This window comes from Acanthopagrus latus, chromosome 7 (genome assembly GCF_904848185.1).
Source record: "Acanthopagrus latus isolate v.2019 chromosome 7, fAcaLat1.1, whole genome shotgun sequence".
Lineage (NCBI taxonomy): Eukaryota > Metazoa > Chordata > Actinopteri > Spariformes > Sparidae > Acanthopagrus > Acanthopagrus latus.
In genome coordinates this window covers 20599289-20617982 of record NC_051045.1, presented here as the reverse complement: position 1 = coordinate 20617982, position 18694 = coordinate 20599289, and the positions used below count along the sequence as shown (strand labels likewise).

The window sequence follows — 18694 nt, the reverse complement described above, 5'->3', positions numbered from 1 at the left end:
TCCTGTGTTCATATTTGTGGTTTAAATTCTTGCAGAATTGAAATTCAGACATCTGTGATCTTGTGCCCCATTATTGTATTATATTATCAATAACAATCACACTACAGTATCACTGCATCTGCTTCGTGTTGGGCCAAACAATGCCCCTTAGCCATGATATAATCCCAACATCCTGTTGTGAGCTATTACGTAATTAACACACCTGACTGCCCAGCAGAAAAGAGTACTCACCCAGACCATGTAATAATGTAGATTAAGAGGTAGATTGAATATGTGTTTTTACACCACACTGAAAATCTGCATGAAATAATTATACACCAAACAGACTTGTGTTTGCTGTTAACTTGTGTTTTAGTAACATAATGCATGGACATCACGTACAAGTGGCACACAGCTCAAATGGAATGTCCTTGAAAACTACAGGTCACCACAAACTTGGCTAGCTTTCAAATGAATGCATCTGGACAGCAGTCAGTTCACATACTTGACTAGAGAATATTCAGAGAAACAATTTCTTGGACTCGCTAGCAACATGATAATAGGAGGTTGTGCTCCAAACTACAACCAAGAACATCGGTTATATGAAAAGAAAGAAAGAAAGAAAGGCTTCTGGCATAAACAAATTTAACATTAGCCTCTAAAATAACATAACAGGCACTTCACACAGGTATACTTCAAAAAATAGCTAGCATGAGTCCTGAGAACAAGCCTTTCTCTTTAAGGCAGTGATCCGATTTCTGACATAATTTTTCACTCCAGTCCAGTTTCGGTCTTTGAGTGCATAGGGTTCTGCACTAATGCACCGGATGCAGTCGATCTTTTGAGGTACCTTGCACGTGTGGATGAAGCGCATCATATGTCTTTCAACTGCATGTACCTCACTGTCTTCCCACTTGCGTTTGGAGTTACCTGTGTTGTCTGTGAAGAAAAGATACAGGTATTAATATCTCATTACTAAAAGCATTTTTTGGAGTCCATCCAAAAATGCATTCACAATCTTTGCTTTCTTTTAGTACTCCCGTTCAAAATGCAAGGACAACACCATGTCCATGAATGCTAGATATTGCTACAAAGGTTCTTTAATTATCTAAACACAATCCCAAATAGGCATCCCAGTTAAATTTGTTAGAAAAAAAAAAGCAGACTCCCAGCTCCGCCTAGGTTTATGCCTTTATTCATAGAATCTGGAGTTCAAAGTGTTACAGTGTTACTACTTAAACTTAAGATTCTTCTCTAAACTCACTTGTTAGTTGCATTTGTAAACACTTTTTAAACTGAGAATTTAGTATCAAACAACTTTTTAACAGAATGTTAACTTTTAGATTGAGGACAAATCATTATAATATCACTTTTGAGATCTTCAGCTGTACACAAATGCACAAACTGATAAAAGTCTCCTGTGGGTGCCTAACTTTCCCGTCAGGGACAAGAGTCATTAAATGTTATTATCTGGATGCACTTTAATCTACAGTATGTTTAGTAAGGAGAGCATGTTCTAATATGAATATGAAGTTCAGCCTTTGATTGTAGCATAACGCTGCTCTACAGAGACTGCAGTGCAGATTCTGCCATAGTGCCCTTTCTTTAGGCTATCAAGGACAGCCAAGTTGTCTGTTAGTGCAATGGACAGACACATTTATGTTATAGGTGGTTAGCAAGACCATCAGTGAAGCATGGTAAGCAGTGGTAATGTCTGGGCGTGTTAGATTTATGGAGGGTCCCTCGCTTGTCCCCAGCTCTGACTGCTTAAAGTAGAGAGTGGGAGTTTGGGGAGCAGTGGCACAAATCAATTAGCAGTGGTGCTGCACTGCTGTTGAATGCATACAACATTAGGGGAAACACTTTGATTGTGTCCTGAGTTAATAACTACAGACTTATTAACAATAACAAGTTTTACCTTGAATCAATGAGGTCGAGACAGTCACATTTTTAGTTTGGCAAACCCCATCAGCATCGGAGCATCCAGATACTAACTTTCTTCCGTTAAAAAAAATCTAACCCAAGCCAAAACAAACCTCGAATGCGAAAAGCACTGGGAGGAGTGGAACTGGAAGCAGTGGTCGGAAGTAAAGGTGCAGTCTCTGGTGGCTCCTGGCCGTCTTCGCCTGTTGCTTCAGTGGTCGACTCAAGAGACTCATCCTCATCAGTTGACGCATCCTGATCTTGTGAGGAATCAACTTTTTCTGCAGAGAAAATGTAAGAGTATATTTAAAAAAAATATGGCATAGCCTCAGCAGTTGTAGCCTTAAGATGAAAAACCAACAGTCAGTTCTGAATGTATTGCCCACATTATTGCAGTTGCACATTAAATCAAAATAATTTGTTATAGGTATAAGGTTCTACATTTCTAGACTTCAAATACCAAATACAGCATAAACATTAACTAGCTGTCAAAGAGTACCAATGATGCATGAGGCAATAACATTAGGTTTCCCAGCATCTGAACCAAATGTATTATACTAATGTACACTAAGATACACACAATCTGTATCCATACCTTCGGGGTCAATCTCAATGTCATCAAGGGTTTGACCTTTATACTGTGATAGAGTCCCCTTCTCCACAGCCAAAAGCATTTTGCTCATTTTGGCGAGCTGAAGTGTTCCCTGCGGAAGGCGGTAATATTGCCTGTGCACACGAATGTCATGACCCAGGAAGTCAGCAAGTTGGTCTGCTTCATTTTCTTGAAGATTCAGAACTTGAGACATTGTTGCTATGTGCTTCCGGAGCCTTGTTGAGGTTAAGACCTCGGGATGTTTGGCACCACTCTCCCTTGCAAACGTTTGGATGCATTCTCCCCCTCTGTAAGCTGATAATGCTCCTGGTCTAGCAAACATGTAGATGTTCTCTTTGGAGACGCCACACAGCTCACGAGTGTCAGCTAGAAGCTCCATAGCTGACACCATTGATGGTTTCAGGAGCACAGGGACTCCTCTTCCTCGTTTCCCCCTGATTTCTACTCTGGTGAAGAAATCACACATCTTGTTCTCAAGTGGGGTAAGACATAGGGCCATGTCCTCATTGAGTTCTGACTTTCTCCTTTCTTTGAAAGTGGCCAACTCCATTCTTGACACCTCTCCTTCTCGTCTTCTGTTGAAAATGATCAGCTGAGCAAGTGTCACTTTGGCAAGTGTTGCATAGTTCTTTGCAGAGGGACACAGTCTCAGCATTCTTTCAGCAACAACTTTAACATTCTCCATGTGAGAGTCCAAAAGTTTGACATCTTCAGTGAGAGGTATAATCAGTGGTGCATTCCACTTTGACTCTCTCAGAGAGGTTGTTGCTCCTCTGGTAATCAATCCCTTCCATCGGAATTGTTTGATGGTCTTGAATTCTCGCGCAAATTTTACAAGACTCCAGTCTCTGTCAACTGTGGACAAATTATCACTCTCCACAAGCTCACAGATTATGCCCAGGCTGTTACCAATTTTGAGGGCTAAGGAAGGTGTGCGGAATGTGTTGTCCTCTGTGTTGTACCCAGCCAACTCTTTCACTGCAGATATCACATGATTGAAGTTTGAAGGATAGATGAGTTCCTCTGCCTTCTGGATGGGAGTGTTCTTCTTAGCCACAAGTAAAAGTCGCCCAAGTTCTCTAAGTCTTTGCCTTATGTAGTCATGTCTGTTCTTTCTTGACCCATTCAGATCAAACAGGTGTTGTCCAAACTGCAAGAGAAGTTTGTCATTTTGAATCATCCGAGTGACCTCATCATAGGTCATGGAGGAAATCACATTCTTCAAGCCCTCACTAATCTCACGCACGATGGCAGTTTTAAGGGCACATTTGGATCGAACTCGCCTCCTCCCACTGCTGGATTCATCACTAGTTTCTTCCTTCGCTGGGCAATTTTTCATGTGCTTCCACAATGTTTTCTTGCTATAAAGTCCTTGGCAATGAAAACAATGAATAAATTCAGAGGCACGTTTACACTGTCGTGGTCTGTAGCAGGCCTGGAGCTCTCCAGCTCCCTCCCTTACAACATTGGCGTTGTGGGCAAAGTTTCCACGTCTTCTAAGAATGTTCAACTTATTGCGTCTCTCTTTTGAATTCTTTGAATACTGAAATGCTAGGGCAACCTCTGCTTCATCCCCATGTACAGCTTCCAGGTGTCGTGAAATTTTTGATGAGGGATGGGAGCAAAAGAGACAGTAGTTCCTCTTGTCGTACACTCGACGTTTTTCAGAATTTGAGGGAGGCAATACTCTAATTGAGCCACAAATTTGTTGGATTCTGCTTTTCTCAAGAGTGTTTGAGTTGCTCTTTAGTGGACTAGGGGATGAGATCTTTCTCTTCCTTTGAGTGAGCAAGTTCCTCTTCTTAGGGCTGACTGCACTGTCTCCTTTTTCTGGGCTTCCTGAATCAATATCTTGCTTTGATGGAGATAAAATGGGATATCGCAGAGACGGCAGGGGCTTTTTCTCAGCTGGATACAGTGGTGCGTCTTCATCAGGCTCAGAGGAACTTCCTGCTTCAGAGTCTGGGACATAGTCATGATCACTATAGTCTGTGTGATCGGACTCATCAAGGGATGTTTCCATATATGAAGTGGCCTTAGAAAAAGAAAAAAGATTCTGTTCAGTAACATAGGTCATCCTTTACTATACTGAGTGTCATATACTGTGTTGATGCATCGGACTTTTATTACAGGAAGACTATCTCTTTTAGCTTTGGGATATGACATATAAAGGCTACGTTTATCAATGTTTCTTTAATGAAAAGCCACATAATAATTGCTTTAGCCTTATGTATACATCAAAATGTACACGACTGTTATTAGACTGTAGGAAAATACCTGTCTTTGTCTTGAGGATGTCCTTTTTGAGTTATCCACTGAACAATTCCAAGATCTTTGACCATCTGACGATGTAGCAAAGGTAAGAGGAGTTGTTGTCTTAAAGCAGAAAAAAGGACAAAAAGGTAAAAGCGTTCCATTAAGTACAAATTACTGTGCAAAAAATTTTCATTCCCATGCATTTTTGACCTTATATTAAGTAACATAATAAATAATAATAATAAAGAATAAACACTGTTATGATTAAAAATGATGTAAAATGATACTGATGTTTTGAGGATGGGATTTGTGACAAATTCCTCTCCCTATAATGATCAAGGAGTGATCAGCCTTTACTCTTTTTCAGGGATAATAAATCGGTAAATTAACAAACTATATGACTATGTATTCTTGAAGAGCATCATGAAAATGATTGGATTAATGATGGTTTATTTAATGATGCCAAATGATAATAGTAATCTTATCCACACTGAATATAATTGTACAATTGGAAAGTAAATGATATTCAGCTATTCAGCAAGCAGTGCAGTGTTACCTGTGTTTTTGTTGCTGGCTCTCCATCTTCCAACGGATCACTGCTTATCGTTGATTCACCCAGGGACGAGGTATCTGATGAGGTTAGAGACTAAAAAGACAAATCCAACTTATTGTGTGCAATATTCAAATTCAATTGGCATTTTGTTTTACAGTAGCTTCCCTTTTAAAACTCGCCCCTGTTTGAAGTTGTAGACATACCTGAATATCATCATGCAATGGGGATTGCGAAGTTAGCTAAGGGAGGAAAAGAAAGAAAGGCAAGTCAAAAGCTGTGAAAGTGATGGTTAGGGTTAACAAGATAGTTGACTCCAGGACAACAACAAAACAAAATTAGACCAATGGTCATTTGGAATACAAATGTAGACTACTCATCATTGCCTTACTAATGTCTAAAAGTTAGCAAGACAACAACATTTCAGGATAAATGGACATTTGCAGTAAAAGTCTAATAGTGCATCCAGATGAAATATAATAGGCCAAAAGTTTTTTCTTTGGGCTCATGGGAATTAGTCAGAGAACGAGTAAAAAAAGTAATTAAGGGCCGTATCTGCCCCACTGGCTGTCAGTTGAAGAACGCAGCTTTGAATGTGTTGCAAAGAATAACAATAGTAATAATAAAACTCAATCACGCAATCAAGCTCCGAGTAATGAATGAAAAGAGGTTGAGCACAGAGAGTAATTTCTGTCTCTAAGATGTTGAAGTATATTACTCACAAGTGTATCCAGTTGTGCCAATTGTTGAACCAGTTGTGCACGCTTTAACAAATTCATTGTATGCTGTCTTTCTCTAGCATTTCGCTCCTCCTCTGCAATTTTATGACGATTGAAGCATTCCTCATGGTGCTGTCTATATTTGGCCATTCGAGACTGTAATGACAGAACTGACTGTTTCAAAGACAGTTTGTGAATACAACTACAAATTATAACAATTCACAGCCAAAAATGAGCAATAGTGATTATATGTAAAGATAAAAATGGGCTCTTACTGTATGTGCCGCTGGATTGCTGCTATTTATGTTGATCTTATCATACACCTGAGACGCATCCATAGGACTAGATGACAGCTTAAAGATAAAAAAAAAAAATGAAGTTGTGTGTGCAGCCCACATGACTTTTGTTAAAAGTTACACCAGCTGATGTCATGCAAAACATTAGCTACATGCTAACACCAACTGTTAATGCTTAAGAATCATGGAGTTCATAAGGCAAGGTTTGACTAAATTGATTGTACAAAATGATATTGTGTTAATGTTGTCACAGTGAGACAAAACCTAGAGGGCTTATTTTCCCCAAAGTGTTTTTCAGATTAAACCGGAGGGCACAAGGAACTGCAGACATCAGAGACTAGTGTGTTGACCCCTGTGACCACCTACCAGAGGTTTGTCCCTGACATCAGGTGTCCGCTGCTCGCTGACATCAGGTGCCATTTTCTGCTGGAAAAGGAAACCGGATAAAATAAATATCTGATCAACCTTGATACAGCTGAAATTTCAAGACATGCTGAGATAAAGGTGATGCATGAGTAGTATATGTGTGTTTAGAACGACCCCCAAAGTATTATATAATAATAATAATAATAATAATAATAATAATAATAATAATAATAATAATTATTATTATTATTATTATTATTATTATTATTATTCATAACAACAACAACAATATTAATGATATATTATTATTATTAATAATAATAACAATAATAATAATAATAATAATAACCGCAACATAAGGAGCACTTTTCTAAATCCATGTCACAAACTGCTTCATAAAGGTATCAAGATAAAAGTCATAAAATCATCAATTTTTCAATCAAGAAAATAAAAGACAGTACAAAGGAAATTGAAACGCAAGTAAAAGCAGGAAAGTATGTTTTAAGAAAGGACTTAAAGGTGATCTCTGATTCAGCAAGGAATTTGTAAAAACAAAGAAAACAGGGCCAAAAAGTAATATAATGACAATAATAATTATTTATAGAGCACTCTAAATCCATGTTAAAAGTGCTTCATAAAGGCAGCAAAATAAGTAATACTTTTATCATATAGCCTTTCCTGATTATATTTGAGTTTTAATTACATAGGAACTGTCTTTTATTTTCTTGATATGTATTGGGTTTTAGACACTAAATTGTTTTCTATATGTTTTCTTTTAAAACTTGATGATTTTATTACTTTTATTTTGGTGCCTTTTTGAGGCAATTTGTCACATGGATTAAGAAGACTGCTCTATAAATAAAGATGATAATGGTGATAATAATGATATTATAATCATTATCATTATATTATTACTTCTGGGGACATTCAAACAGACACACACGCTACTCATACCTAATTGGGGACATTCATCTATGTTTAATGTCACAAAGTGGTATGTAAGTCTGTCAGTATTTTAGAAGACGTTCCAAACACAGGTCATTGTCCTTACAGTCCGTTACTACTTGGGCTGTCATAAGAGAAAAACTGGACAATAAAACATACTAATATAAAAGGATTCAGCAGAGGTTTAGGTGGCAGGCATAGACCCCCACCACTAGGAAATTAGAAAATACAAGTGGAAGGCAGGTTCTCTGTGGACAGACACACTGCCACACAGGAATGAATGAGTAGGACCATTTTCAGAGAACTTTTCTGCTATTTCAATAAAGAAATTCTTGCTCAACAGGTCTTAAGGTAGTACTTTATAAACCGGTCCCTACCTGAGGTATGTCGCTTTCTTCCAGAATCGGCTGGCTAACATCAGGTGCCAATTGCTGCTGGAAAAGGAAAAAAAAATGAATTTACTATTTTTATTACTTTTGGGGTCATTCCAAACACACACACATGCTACTCATATCTAATTGGGGACATTCATCTATGAATAATGTCAAAACACCAGTATGTCAGTCTAACAGTACTTTTGGGGTCATTCTATACTCACACACACGCTACTCATACCTAACTGGGGACATTCATCTATATATAATGTCAAAACACCAGTATGTAAGTCTGTCAGTGCTTTAGGATATGTTCCAAACAAAGATCATCGTCCTTACAGTACGTTACTACTTGGGCTGTCGTAAGAGAAACACTGGACAATAATGCATACTAATATAAAAGGATTCGGCAGTGGTTTAGGTGGTAAGCAGACACACTCAACACTAAGAAATAAGAAAATACAAGTGGAAGACACACTGTCACACAGGAATGAATGAGTAGGACCATTTTTAGAGAAATTTTCTTCTATTTCAATGAAGAAATTCTTGCTCAACAGGTCTTTAAGTAGTATTTAATAAACTGGTCCCTACCTGAGGTCTGTCGCTTTCTTCCACAGTCAGCTGGTTAACATCAGGTGCCAATTGCTGCTGGAAAAGGGGAAAACAATGTATTTACTATTTTTATTACATTTCAGGTCATTCCAAACATACACACACACGCTACTCATACCTAACTGGGGACATTCATCTATATATAATGTCAAAACACCAGTATGTAAGTCTGTCAGTGCTTTAGGAGACGTTCCAAACAAAGATCATTGTCCTTACAGTACGTTACTACTTGGGCTGTCATAAGTGAAACACTAGACAATAATACATACTAATATAAAAGGATTCAACAGTAGTTTGGGTGGCAGGCAGACCTACCCAACACTAAGAAATAAGAAAATACAGGCGGAAGGCAGGCTCTCTGTGGACAGACACACTGTCACACAGGAATGAATGAGTAGGACCATTTTCAGAGAACTTTTCTGCAATTTCAATGAAGAAATTCTTGCTCAACAGGTCTTTAAGTAGTATTTTATAAACCGTTCCCTACCTGAGGTCTGTCGCTTTCTTCCACAATCGGCTGGTTCACATGAGGTGCCAATTGCTGCTGGAAAAGGAAAAAAAAAATCAATTTACTATTTTTATTACTTTTGGGGTCATTCCAAACACACACACACGCTACTCATACCTAATTGGGGACATTCATCTATGAATAATGTCAAAACACCAGTATGTCAGTCTAACAGTACTTTTGGGGTCATTCTATACTCACACACACGCTACTCATACCTAACTGGGGACATTCATCTATATATAATGTCAAAACACCAGTATGTAAGTCTGTCAGTGCTTTAGGATATGTTCCAAACAAAGATCATCGTCCTTACAGTACGTTACTACTTGGGCTGTCGTAAGAGAAACACTGGACAATAATGCATACTAATATAAAAGGATTCGGCAGTGGTTTAGGTGGTAAGCAGACACACCCAACACTAAGAAATAAGAAAATACAAGTGGAAGACACACTGTCACACAGGAATGAATGAATAGGACCATTTTTAGAGAAATTTTCTTCTATTTCAATGAAGAAATTCTTGCTCAACAGGTCTTTAAGTAGTATTTAATAAACTGGTCCCTACCTGAGGTCTGTTGCTTTCTTCCACAGTCAGCTGGTTAACATCAGGTGCCAATTGCTGCTGGAAAAGGGGAAAACAATGTATTTACTATTTTTATTACATTTCAGGTCATTCCAAACATACACACACACACGCTACTCATACCTAACTGGGGACAATCATCTATGTATAATATCAAAACACCAGTATGTAAGTCTGTCAGTGCTTTAGGAGACGTTCCAAACAAAGATCATTGTCCTTACAGTACGTTACTACTTGGGCTGTCATAAGTGAAACATTAGACAATAATACATACTAATATAAAAGGATTCAACAGTAGTTTGGGTGGCAGGCAGACCTACCCAACACTAAGAAATAAGAAAATACAAGTGGAAGGCAGGCTCTCTGTGGACAGACACACTGTCACACAGGAATGAATGAGTAGGACCATTTTCAGAGAACTTTTCTGCAATTTCAATGAAAAAATTCTTGCTCAACAGGTCTTTAAGTAGTATTTTATAAACCGTTCCCTACCTGAGGTCTGTCGCTTTCTTCCACAATCGGCTGGTTCACATGAGGTGCCAATTGCTGCTGGAAAAGGAAAAAAAAAATCAATTTACTATTTTTATTACTTTTGGGGTCATTCCAAACACACACACACGCTACTCATACCTAATTGGGGACATTCATCTATGAATAATGTCAAAACACCAGTATGTCAGTCTAACAGTACTTTTGGGGTCATTCTATACTCACACACACGCTACTCATACCTAACTGGGGACATTCATCTATATATAATGTCAAAACACCAGTATGTAAGTCTGTCAGTGCTTTAGGATATGTTCCAAACAAAGATCATCGTCCTTACAGTACGTTACTACTTGGGCTGTCGTAAGAGAAACACTGGACAATAATGCATACTAATATAAAAGGATTCGGCAGTGGTTTAGGTGGTAAGCAGACACACCCAACACTAAGAAATAAGAAAATACAAGTGGAAGACACACTGTCACACAGGAATGAATGAATAGGACCATTTTTAGAGAAATTTTCTTCTATTTCAATGAAGAAATTCTTGCTCAACAGGTCTTTAAGTAGTATTTAATAAACTGGTCCCTACCTGAGGTCTGTTGCTTTCTTCCACAGTCAGCTGGTTAACATCAGGTGCCAATTGCTGCTGGAAAAGGGGAAAACAATGTATTTACTATTTTTATTACATTTCAGGTCATTCCAAACATACACACACACACGCTACTCATACCTAACTGGGGACAATCATCTATGTATAATATCAAAACACCAGTATGTAAGTCTGTCAGTGCTTTAGGAGACGTTCCAAACAAAGATCATTGTCCTTACAGTACGTTACTACTTGGGCTGTCATAAGTGAAACATTAGACAATAATACATACTAATATAAAAGGATTCAACAGTAGTTTGGGTGGCAGGCAGACCTACCCAACACTAAGAAATAAGAAAATACAAGTGGAAGGCAGGCTCTCTGTGGACAGACACACTGTCACACAGGAATGAATGAGTAGGACCATTTTCAGAGAACTTTTCTGCAATTTCAATGAAAAAATTCTTGCTCAACAGGTCTTTAAGTAGTATTTTATAAACCGTTCCCTACCTGAGGTCTGTCGCTTTCTTCCACAATCGGCTGGTTCACATGAGGTGCCAATTGCTGCTGGAAAAGGAAAAAAAAAATCAATTTACTATTTTTATTACTTTTGGGGTCATTCCAAACACACACACACGCTACTCATACCTAATTGGGGACAATCATCTATGTATAATATCAAAACACCAGTATGTAAGTCTGTCAGTGCTTTAGGAGACGTTCCAAACAAAGATCATTGTCCTTACAGTACGTTACTACTTGGGCTGTCATAAGTGAAACACTAGACAATAATACATACTAATATAAAAGGATTCAGCAGTAGTTTGGGTGGCAGGCAGACCTACCCAACACTAAGAAATAAGAAAATACAGGCGGAAGGCAGGCTCTCTGTGGACAGACACACTGTCACCCAGGAAGGAATGAGTAGGACCATTTTCAGAGAACTTTTCTGCAATTTCAATGAAGAAATTCTTGCTCAACAGGTCTTTAAATAGTACTTTATAAACCGGTCCCTACCTGAGGTCTGTCGTTTTCTTCCACAATTGGCTGGCTAACATCAGGTGCCAATTGCTGCTGGAAAAGGGGGGGAAAATGTATTTACTATTCTTATTAAATTTGGGGTCATTCCAAACACACACACACGCTACTCATACCTAATTGGGGACATTCATCTATGTATAATGTCAAAACACGAATATGTCAGTCTAACAGTACTTTTGGGGTCATTCTATGATCACACACACGCTACTCATTCCTAACTGGGGACAGTCATCTCTGTATAATGTCAGAACACCATTATGTAAGTCTGCCAGTACTTTAAGAGACATTCCAAACACTCATCATTGTCCCTACAGTGCATTACTACTTGGGCTGTCATAAGAGAAACACTGGACAATAATACATACTAATACAAAAGGATTCAGCAGTGGTTTAGGTGGCAGGCAGACACACCCAACACTAAGAAATAAGAAAACACAGGTGGAAGGCAGGCTCTCTGTGGACAGACACACTGTCACACAGGAATGAATGAGTAGGACCATTTTTAGAGAAAGTTTCTGCTATTTCAATAAAGAAATTCTTGCTCAACAGGTCTTTAAGTAGTATTTTATAAACTGGTCCCTACCTGAGGTCTGTCGCTTTCTTCCACAATCGTCTGGCTAACATCAGGTGCCAATTGCTGCTGGAAAAGGAAGAAAATGGCTTTACTATTTTTATACAATTTGTGTCATTCCAAACACACACACGCTACTTATACCTAATTGGGGACATTCATCTATGTATAATGTCAAAACACCAGTATGTAAATCTGTCACTACTTTAGGACATGTTCAAAACACGCATCATTGTCCTTAGTGTTCATTACTACTTGGGCTGTCATAAGAGAAACACTGGTCAGTAATACGAACTCTGAAACCCACTGAGTACTACACTGAAAACAAATACCTTACAAAGTATGAGAGATTAAGTAGTACTTTTTAAACTGGCCCCTACCTGAGGTCTGTCCCTGACATCAGGTGTCAGCTGCTCGCTAACATCAGGTGTCAGCTGTTCACTGACATCATGTATCAGCTGTCCGTTGACATCAGGTGCCATTTTCTGCTGGAAAAGGGAACCAGAAAAAAAATAAAACAATCATAATATAGGTCAAATCTCAAGACACATTGAGATCAGCTTCATCTGAAACTGACAAAAACAACTATTATCAACATTAAACAAATTGTACCTGTCTGCGCCAAGGCCAGTCTGAATCCCCGTAATTGTAAGTTATTTCTTCACCTGGGGCAATGTCTCTTAGGGCAAACAGGCAAAGATGTGGCATCCCACCAACATCAATAGCTTTTATCTTGCAGTTAGGCTTGATGTGATCGTCATTCACAAGCCTTCCCAGTGATTTGTCTTCAACAGATGCATCAAGACTTAAGGAAAAGAATATTGATGTTAAAGTAGACGTAACCTACTTTGTTTGGATACAGGGTTAAGAAGGGCACGTTTTATTTGAAAGCTGAGCAAGCAATTGAGGTAGCTTGCAGCAATATACATTTGCAGTATTACCGGGATGATGAGCCTCTTGCATGGTTTTTTGGAAATTGGGATGTCCTTAGGTTAACAGGCCATTCAAAGCTCATCTCCTAAAACTATTGTAATGTTTTACACCTGGCAACAAAAACATATTCATTATTCAACTTACCACCAACATCCCCCTTTCCATTTGAAGTCAAACAGGAATACTGCTTCCGTGTCATTGTACTTCTTTGTAAGAAGACCATCCTGTTTGAAAAGTTTACCACGGTATTCAAGCACAAAATCTCCTTGGTTGAAAACCTCCACAGCAAACACACCTCGACCTTTAAAATTAGAAAAAAAAAACATGACGTGACTTACATTCTAAAACCAGCTGTTGGAGATTCAACAAAGTGAAATGCAGGCGACAACATCAGCCTGTTTGAGTCAAGATGAAACGGGCTAGATCACACCGCTGCAGTGTTTGCCTGCAATGTTCTAAAACGGTTTAGTTTTGTTGTGAATCATTGGTCTGAACTGGGCTTAAAACACCAAAGTCACACAAGAACACAAACTAACTAATCGCTTGAGGCAGTGGTAGACTAGCGACTCCCTTGTTCTGCAAGGTAAAAGACTTTAACTAACTATAACCACAATGGCTCTAAGAAGTTGTCTAACCCAGCTTTAAAATGTTAAATGCAAATCCTCACCGCCAGTATGAAGTAGCCTTGTGTAATTGAGATATGCATATGAAGCAAAGATGAATTTTGAATTTACATTGTGTAATTCAACATTATTAATAGGCTCTGTACAACTGACACAAACACGACTTGCAAAATGTAAGAACTTACCTTTGTATGGGTTGATGAAATGCTCTCTGAGACCAGCCTTGTCAGTTTTCAGTTTAATGTGTTGTTCGGCATCCTGTTGAGGACGGACCCGTCTTCTCCTCACAGATCTCTCCATTATTGCTTCATTACCAGCCGTATCATCTGACAGAATATTCCATGTGAGCACATATGTGAGCCACCCAGTTAAGCCAACATACATTTTTTAGTTTCCTTTATACCAGGATATAATTTTTATACTGATAGTTTAGTCACAAACTAATGCAGGCTTTTTACCCACATAATGAAATCTCTTCAGTAGCAAATGCAGTGGATTTACCTGGAGGAAACCTGTTGTGATCCACAGTGTGTAGCTCAAGGTATTTACCCTTCTCTCACACACACTTGTTATTTTATTATGCACACAAGAATAAATCTATATATATATATAATAAATCATATTCCTAGCATCAAAATACTGAGTGAAGTTTAGAAAGAATTTAGAACACTGACATCAGTCAGTATTTGTCAAATTTTAAGACACTGGCACAATAAATTAAACAGTTAAATGACTGGGAACAGGGCAGATTGAAATATCACTTTCTACATATTTACATGTTTATGCATGTTGAACAGGTATATTGATAAAGCACTGGCATTTTTCTCCTGAAGATTTATTGCACTTACAGTAAAGAACATAGTATGAGGAGCTCCTCTCCTCTCTGTGTCTGAACTGTCAGCCCTGACAGAGAGGAGCGTAGAGGCTGCAGCTTGAGAAATTACACCGTACACAGTACATACAAAAGAACCACTCATGTCAGAGCTTATAATTACTACTGTCTTTAATAACTTAGCCCAGGTGACCATTTAATATCGTGTTAAGGTGCCATCCTACCACTGCCTGCTAACTAATCTCAGGCCAAGCAATTTAGCAACCGTGCTAATTTTACCTTGAAATGACAGTCATGGTGGTGGCTTGCTGCAGTCCAGTTATTCTCATGTTTAATAAGGCTATCCATCACCAGAACAACTTGCTAAAGCTTGTTTTCTACCCAGCTTACTTAGCAAGAGTGTAACTAGCTAGCTAACACTAGCTAGCTTTGTGGATAATTATCTATTTATCGCCACCAACTCGACAGAAAATTGTCAGTTTCACATTTTTCTATAAGTTCACCATCATAACATGACTGGATGAACCACGTGGCATAAAAACCTGATAAATTTTCAAAAACGTCAAGTTTGCTTACCTTAAAGGCTGCTCCTCATGGCATCTCCCTGCTGTCCGTCTGCAGCATGCAGCTCATGCATCCACCTAATGGGGGGGCGGGGCTTGCGCACCTCATGTAGGAGGTGGGGGCGGAGATAAACTTGACTTTTATCTTTCTATCATGACCACTTTCTTTTAGTTGATTTTGGATTGATCAATTTATTGAATGAGTTTGTAATTTGTGTTTAGTTTATAAATATTCAACAGTGACTATAAGATATGAAGAAATAAATAAATTTTACAGGCAACAGTTCACCCCTATAGGTTTTATCAATTAGCCTACAGTATATTACATAGGCACACCTTCTTGTGTGTCCATTGTGATGGCAAACGTGGGTAGTGAACAGCAAGTGTGCCCTTGTGAGTCCTATCTCGTTAATGACAGATCTTTCTCTTGCTGACTGATCACTGATGATTCCCCCATTGGAAACCTGGGTGCTAATCCCATGTGTTAATATCATGCACATGTGCATTGATGAAATGATGATGATAATTTTAACTGCACCTGCTTTCACATAGCACATAGCCTATTGTATGTATACTGGCTAGCTATTCAAATTATACCTTGTACAATTTTCAATAAATTTTTCGAATCAATTCAATTCAAATCAAAGCATTTATTGTTATATGCACAGTTAAAACCAAGTTTCCCTGTACAATGAAATTCTTACTTTGCCTTTCACTCTGAATGCCATTCATATACAATAAAATAAATGAAGATATTTGGAGAGATAAAGAAAAGTATCCAAAGAACACAACAGTCTGTGTACAATATATACTTTACAGTATCAATATACATTATACAGTAACAGCAACTAATATCTGTGCAAAGTCTGTCCTGGCAAAAGCTGTCTTTGATTGTCCAATTGTGCTCCAATCAACAGCTCCAATGTCGATGTCCAATTACACAAAGACGGTACTAATACAGATGGATAAGTAAACATAGATAATTGCTCTGGATGTCAGTACAGCGACTGCCTTTCTCAGATAGGCTATGAATATTTACAGGTTTTCATTTAACATTATAAAGCGGAGAGCTCATACCAAGCAATCCAACTGGTTGTTAGCCATGATATAATACCTATATCCATGAGTTTCAAATGTAGTCCTACACCTGCCATGTTGGGGCCCCACACGTGTTTCAAACTAATTAATTAGTTCTACGCCAATCAGAAACACAACTCAAATAGAAACACCTGTGTTGGTCCCCAACATGGCAGATGTAGGACTACATTTGAAACTCATGAATATCATGGCAATGACATCTAATTCCTTTACACAATTCAGTATCACTCCATGTTGTTTAACCCTGTCTGCAGTGTTGAAGGAGGCTCGTGGGCGGCGGGCCAACAGGACTGACAACAGAGCTAGCAGGGTTGATAACTGGTTTGCAGTCAGGTGTTGTGTGGAGCAACACAACCAGAGCTTGCCCTCATGAGCCTTCTCATGCTGCTGGACAGGGACAAACTCTGCAGCAGTTGCTGAGACTATGCTAGTCTGCAGCTAAAGTTGTCTGGAGTGGCCACGATATCTAATGTAGCTTAGTGGCAATATCTCTCTAGAGACACCCTGTCTGTAACAGCAGAGCAGTCAACACAAGCCATTGTACTTTATATAATTACTAGTGACAAATACACTTGATTGATTGACTGATAACACAGGTTATGAGGTTGGGTTGACTGCAGGGGTAATGTTAAACTGGCAGGCTAGGCTAAGATAAGCTAACAGGGCAGCAACAGGCTAAGTTAAGTCAAGAAAGTACACTGCATAACAAATGCCAGCCCAGTGGGCTTATTCCTTTGTAAGAACAATGTTTTATGGATGTTTGTTTGATCATAGAAATAGTTTAAATTGGAATCTGTCCATCATTTCAATATTGCGATACTTGGTTACCATCTGATGAAAGCAACAGCTGTCTTCAGGCCGTAATAAATTGGGATTATATCCCAGCTAAGAGGCATTGTTCGACCTAATGCAAAAAATTTGCTATAAGTAATACCATTAATTATTACCATTTAAAAATCAAATGATGTATTTAATGTAACATGCAAGAGGCAAATGTTACTCTGAGAATCTTCATGACATGCCTAACCCCCTCACTCTCCTGAGAAAGTATAACTGTTGTGGTGTTTTCCTGACCAGCTGGATGATGTCATCTGTCCAGGTTAGGTCATCAATGATGTGTGATAGTGAAAATGATCCAGCCAGTGACTGTGGTGTTGTTAGCAAATTTCAGGATAATGTTGTCCTTGTGTGAGGCAACACTGTCATAGTTGAGCAGTGTGTAGAGCTCTGACTGAGTTCTTGTGGGGTGTCAGTGTTCATCATCACATTGTTTAAGGTTAGATTTCCTCACTGGCAATCTCACAGAGTGTGGGGTTTATGCCAAAGTTGTAGAGTTGGTTTGTGAGTTTGTGGGGGAAGAGGAGGCTGCGCTGTAATTGATGAAGAACATTCTGATGTAAGCCTCTTTGTTTTCCAGGTGCGCAGAGCTGCAGAGATAGTATCCTCAGTGGATCTGTAGATACTGTAGTGGGTCCACTGACTCAGGTATATTACTCTGGATGTGGGAAAGAACCACTCCCTCCAAACACTTCATTATGATTGAAGTGAGTGCAACCAGCCTGTTGTCATTCACACAAGGGACTGGGCTCCTGTTGGGGACTGGGATGGTGGTGGTCTGTGGCCGGTGCAAGGGACAGGTTAATAACGGAGGTGGATACTGTATATTACTCTGGATGTGGGAAAGAACCACTCCCTCCAAACACTTCATTATGATTGAAGTGAGTGCAACCAGCCTGTTGTCATTCACACAAGGGACTGGGCTCCTGTTGGGGACTGGGATGGTGGTGGTCTGTGGCCGGTGCAAGGGACAGGTTAATAACGGAGGTGGATACTGATATTCTTATCCTACACATCCTTATTCCTAAACACATACCCTATAGGCTTGAAAACATATTTCAAGCTTGAGAACTGCATCTGCCATATACAGAATCATATACCATTTGCATCTAATCATGTATATCTAGTGTAGTTATTATGACAGTGAATGTGTCTCTTTTGCTTCACATACATTTTTTTGTTAAATCTGTAACAAACCTTAATATAAATTACTATTTGTCCTAGAGCATCTGGGTCCATGTGAGCACCTTTAAAAACACAACTAACTAACTGCAATTTATGAATGATTTACCATCAGTGCCATTCATGCATACCAGCTGCAATGCTTGGTAGCTTTTGGAGAAGTAGGCTGACCATGGTAATGGTAGACGCATGCTGCCGATACCTTG

General features: G+C 38.8%; 1 protein-coding gene across 1 annotated transcript; it reads right to left on the bottom strand.

The window, feature by feature from the left end:
- Nucleotides 1–349: 349 nt before the first annotated feature.
- On the bottom strand, nucleotides 350–15437 carry LOC119022223. Its single transcript, XM_037102841.1, has 20 exons — nucleotides 15385–15437; nucleotides 14162–14302; nucleotides 13498–13654; nucleotides 13033–13225; nucleotides 12801–12908; nucleotides 12433–12489; nucleotides 11319–11375; nucleotides 10220–10276; nucleotides 9710–9766; nucleotides 9121–9177; nucleotides 8025–8081; nucleotides 6703–6762; nucleotides 6316–6393; nucleotides 6044–6196; nucleotides 5528–5563; nucleotides 5328–5417; nucleotides 4793–4891; nucleotides 2498–4550; nucleotides 2016–2183; nucleotides 350–918 (listed from the first exon to the last, which is right to left on the bottom strand). Exons 2-20 carry the CDS (start codon nucleotides 14274–14276, stop codon nucleotides 686–688), a joined length of 3885 nt encoding a protein of 1294 aa, XP_036958736.1. The 5' UTR covers nucleotides 14277–14302; nucleotides 15385–15437; the 3' UTR covers nucleotides 350–685.
- Between the last annotated feature and the right edge of the window lie 3257 nt (nucleotides 15438–18694).

Bases quoted from the DNA above. Each gene is read 5' to 3' on its own strand.
- LOC119022223 (XM_037102841.1), bottom strand. From the start codon at position 14,276: ATGGAGAGATCTGTGAGGAGAAGACGGGTCCGTCCTCAACAGGATGCC. The intron at 13,655-14,161 runs GTAAGTTCTTAC...CTAATTTTAAAG, and splicing joins TTTCATCAACCCATACAAAG to GTCGAGGTGTGTTTGCTGTG. The intron at 8,082-9,120 runs GTAGGGAACGGT...TTCCTTTTCCAG, and splicing joins AAGAAAGCGACAGACCTCAG to CAGCAATTGGCACCTGATGT.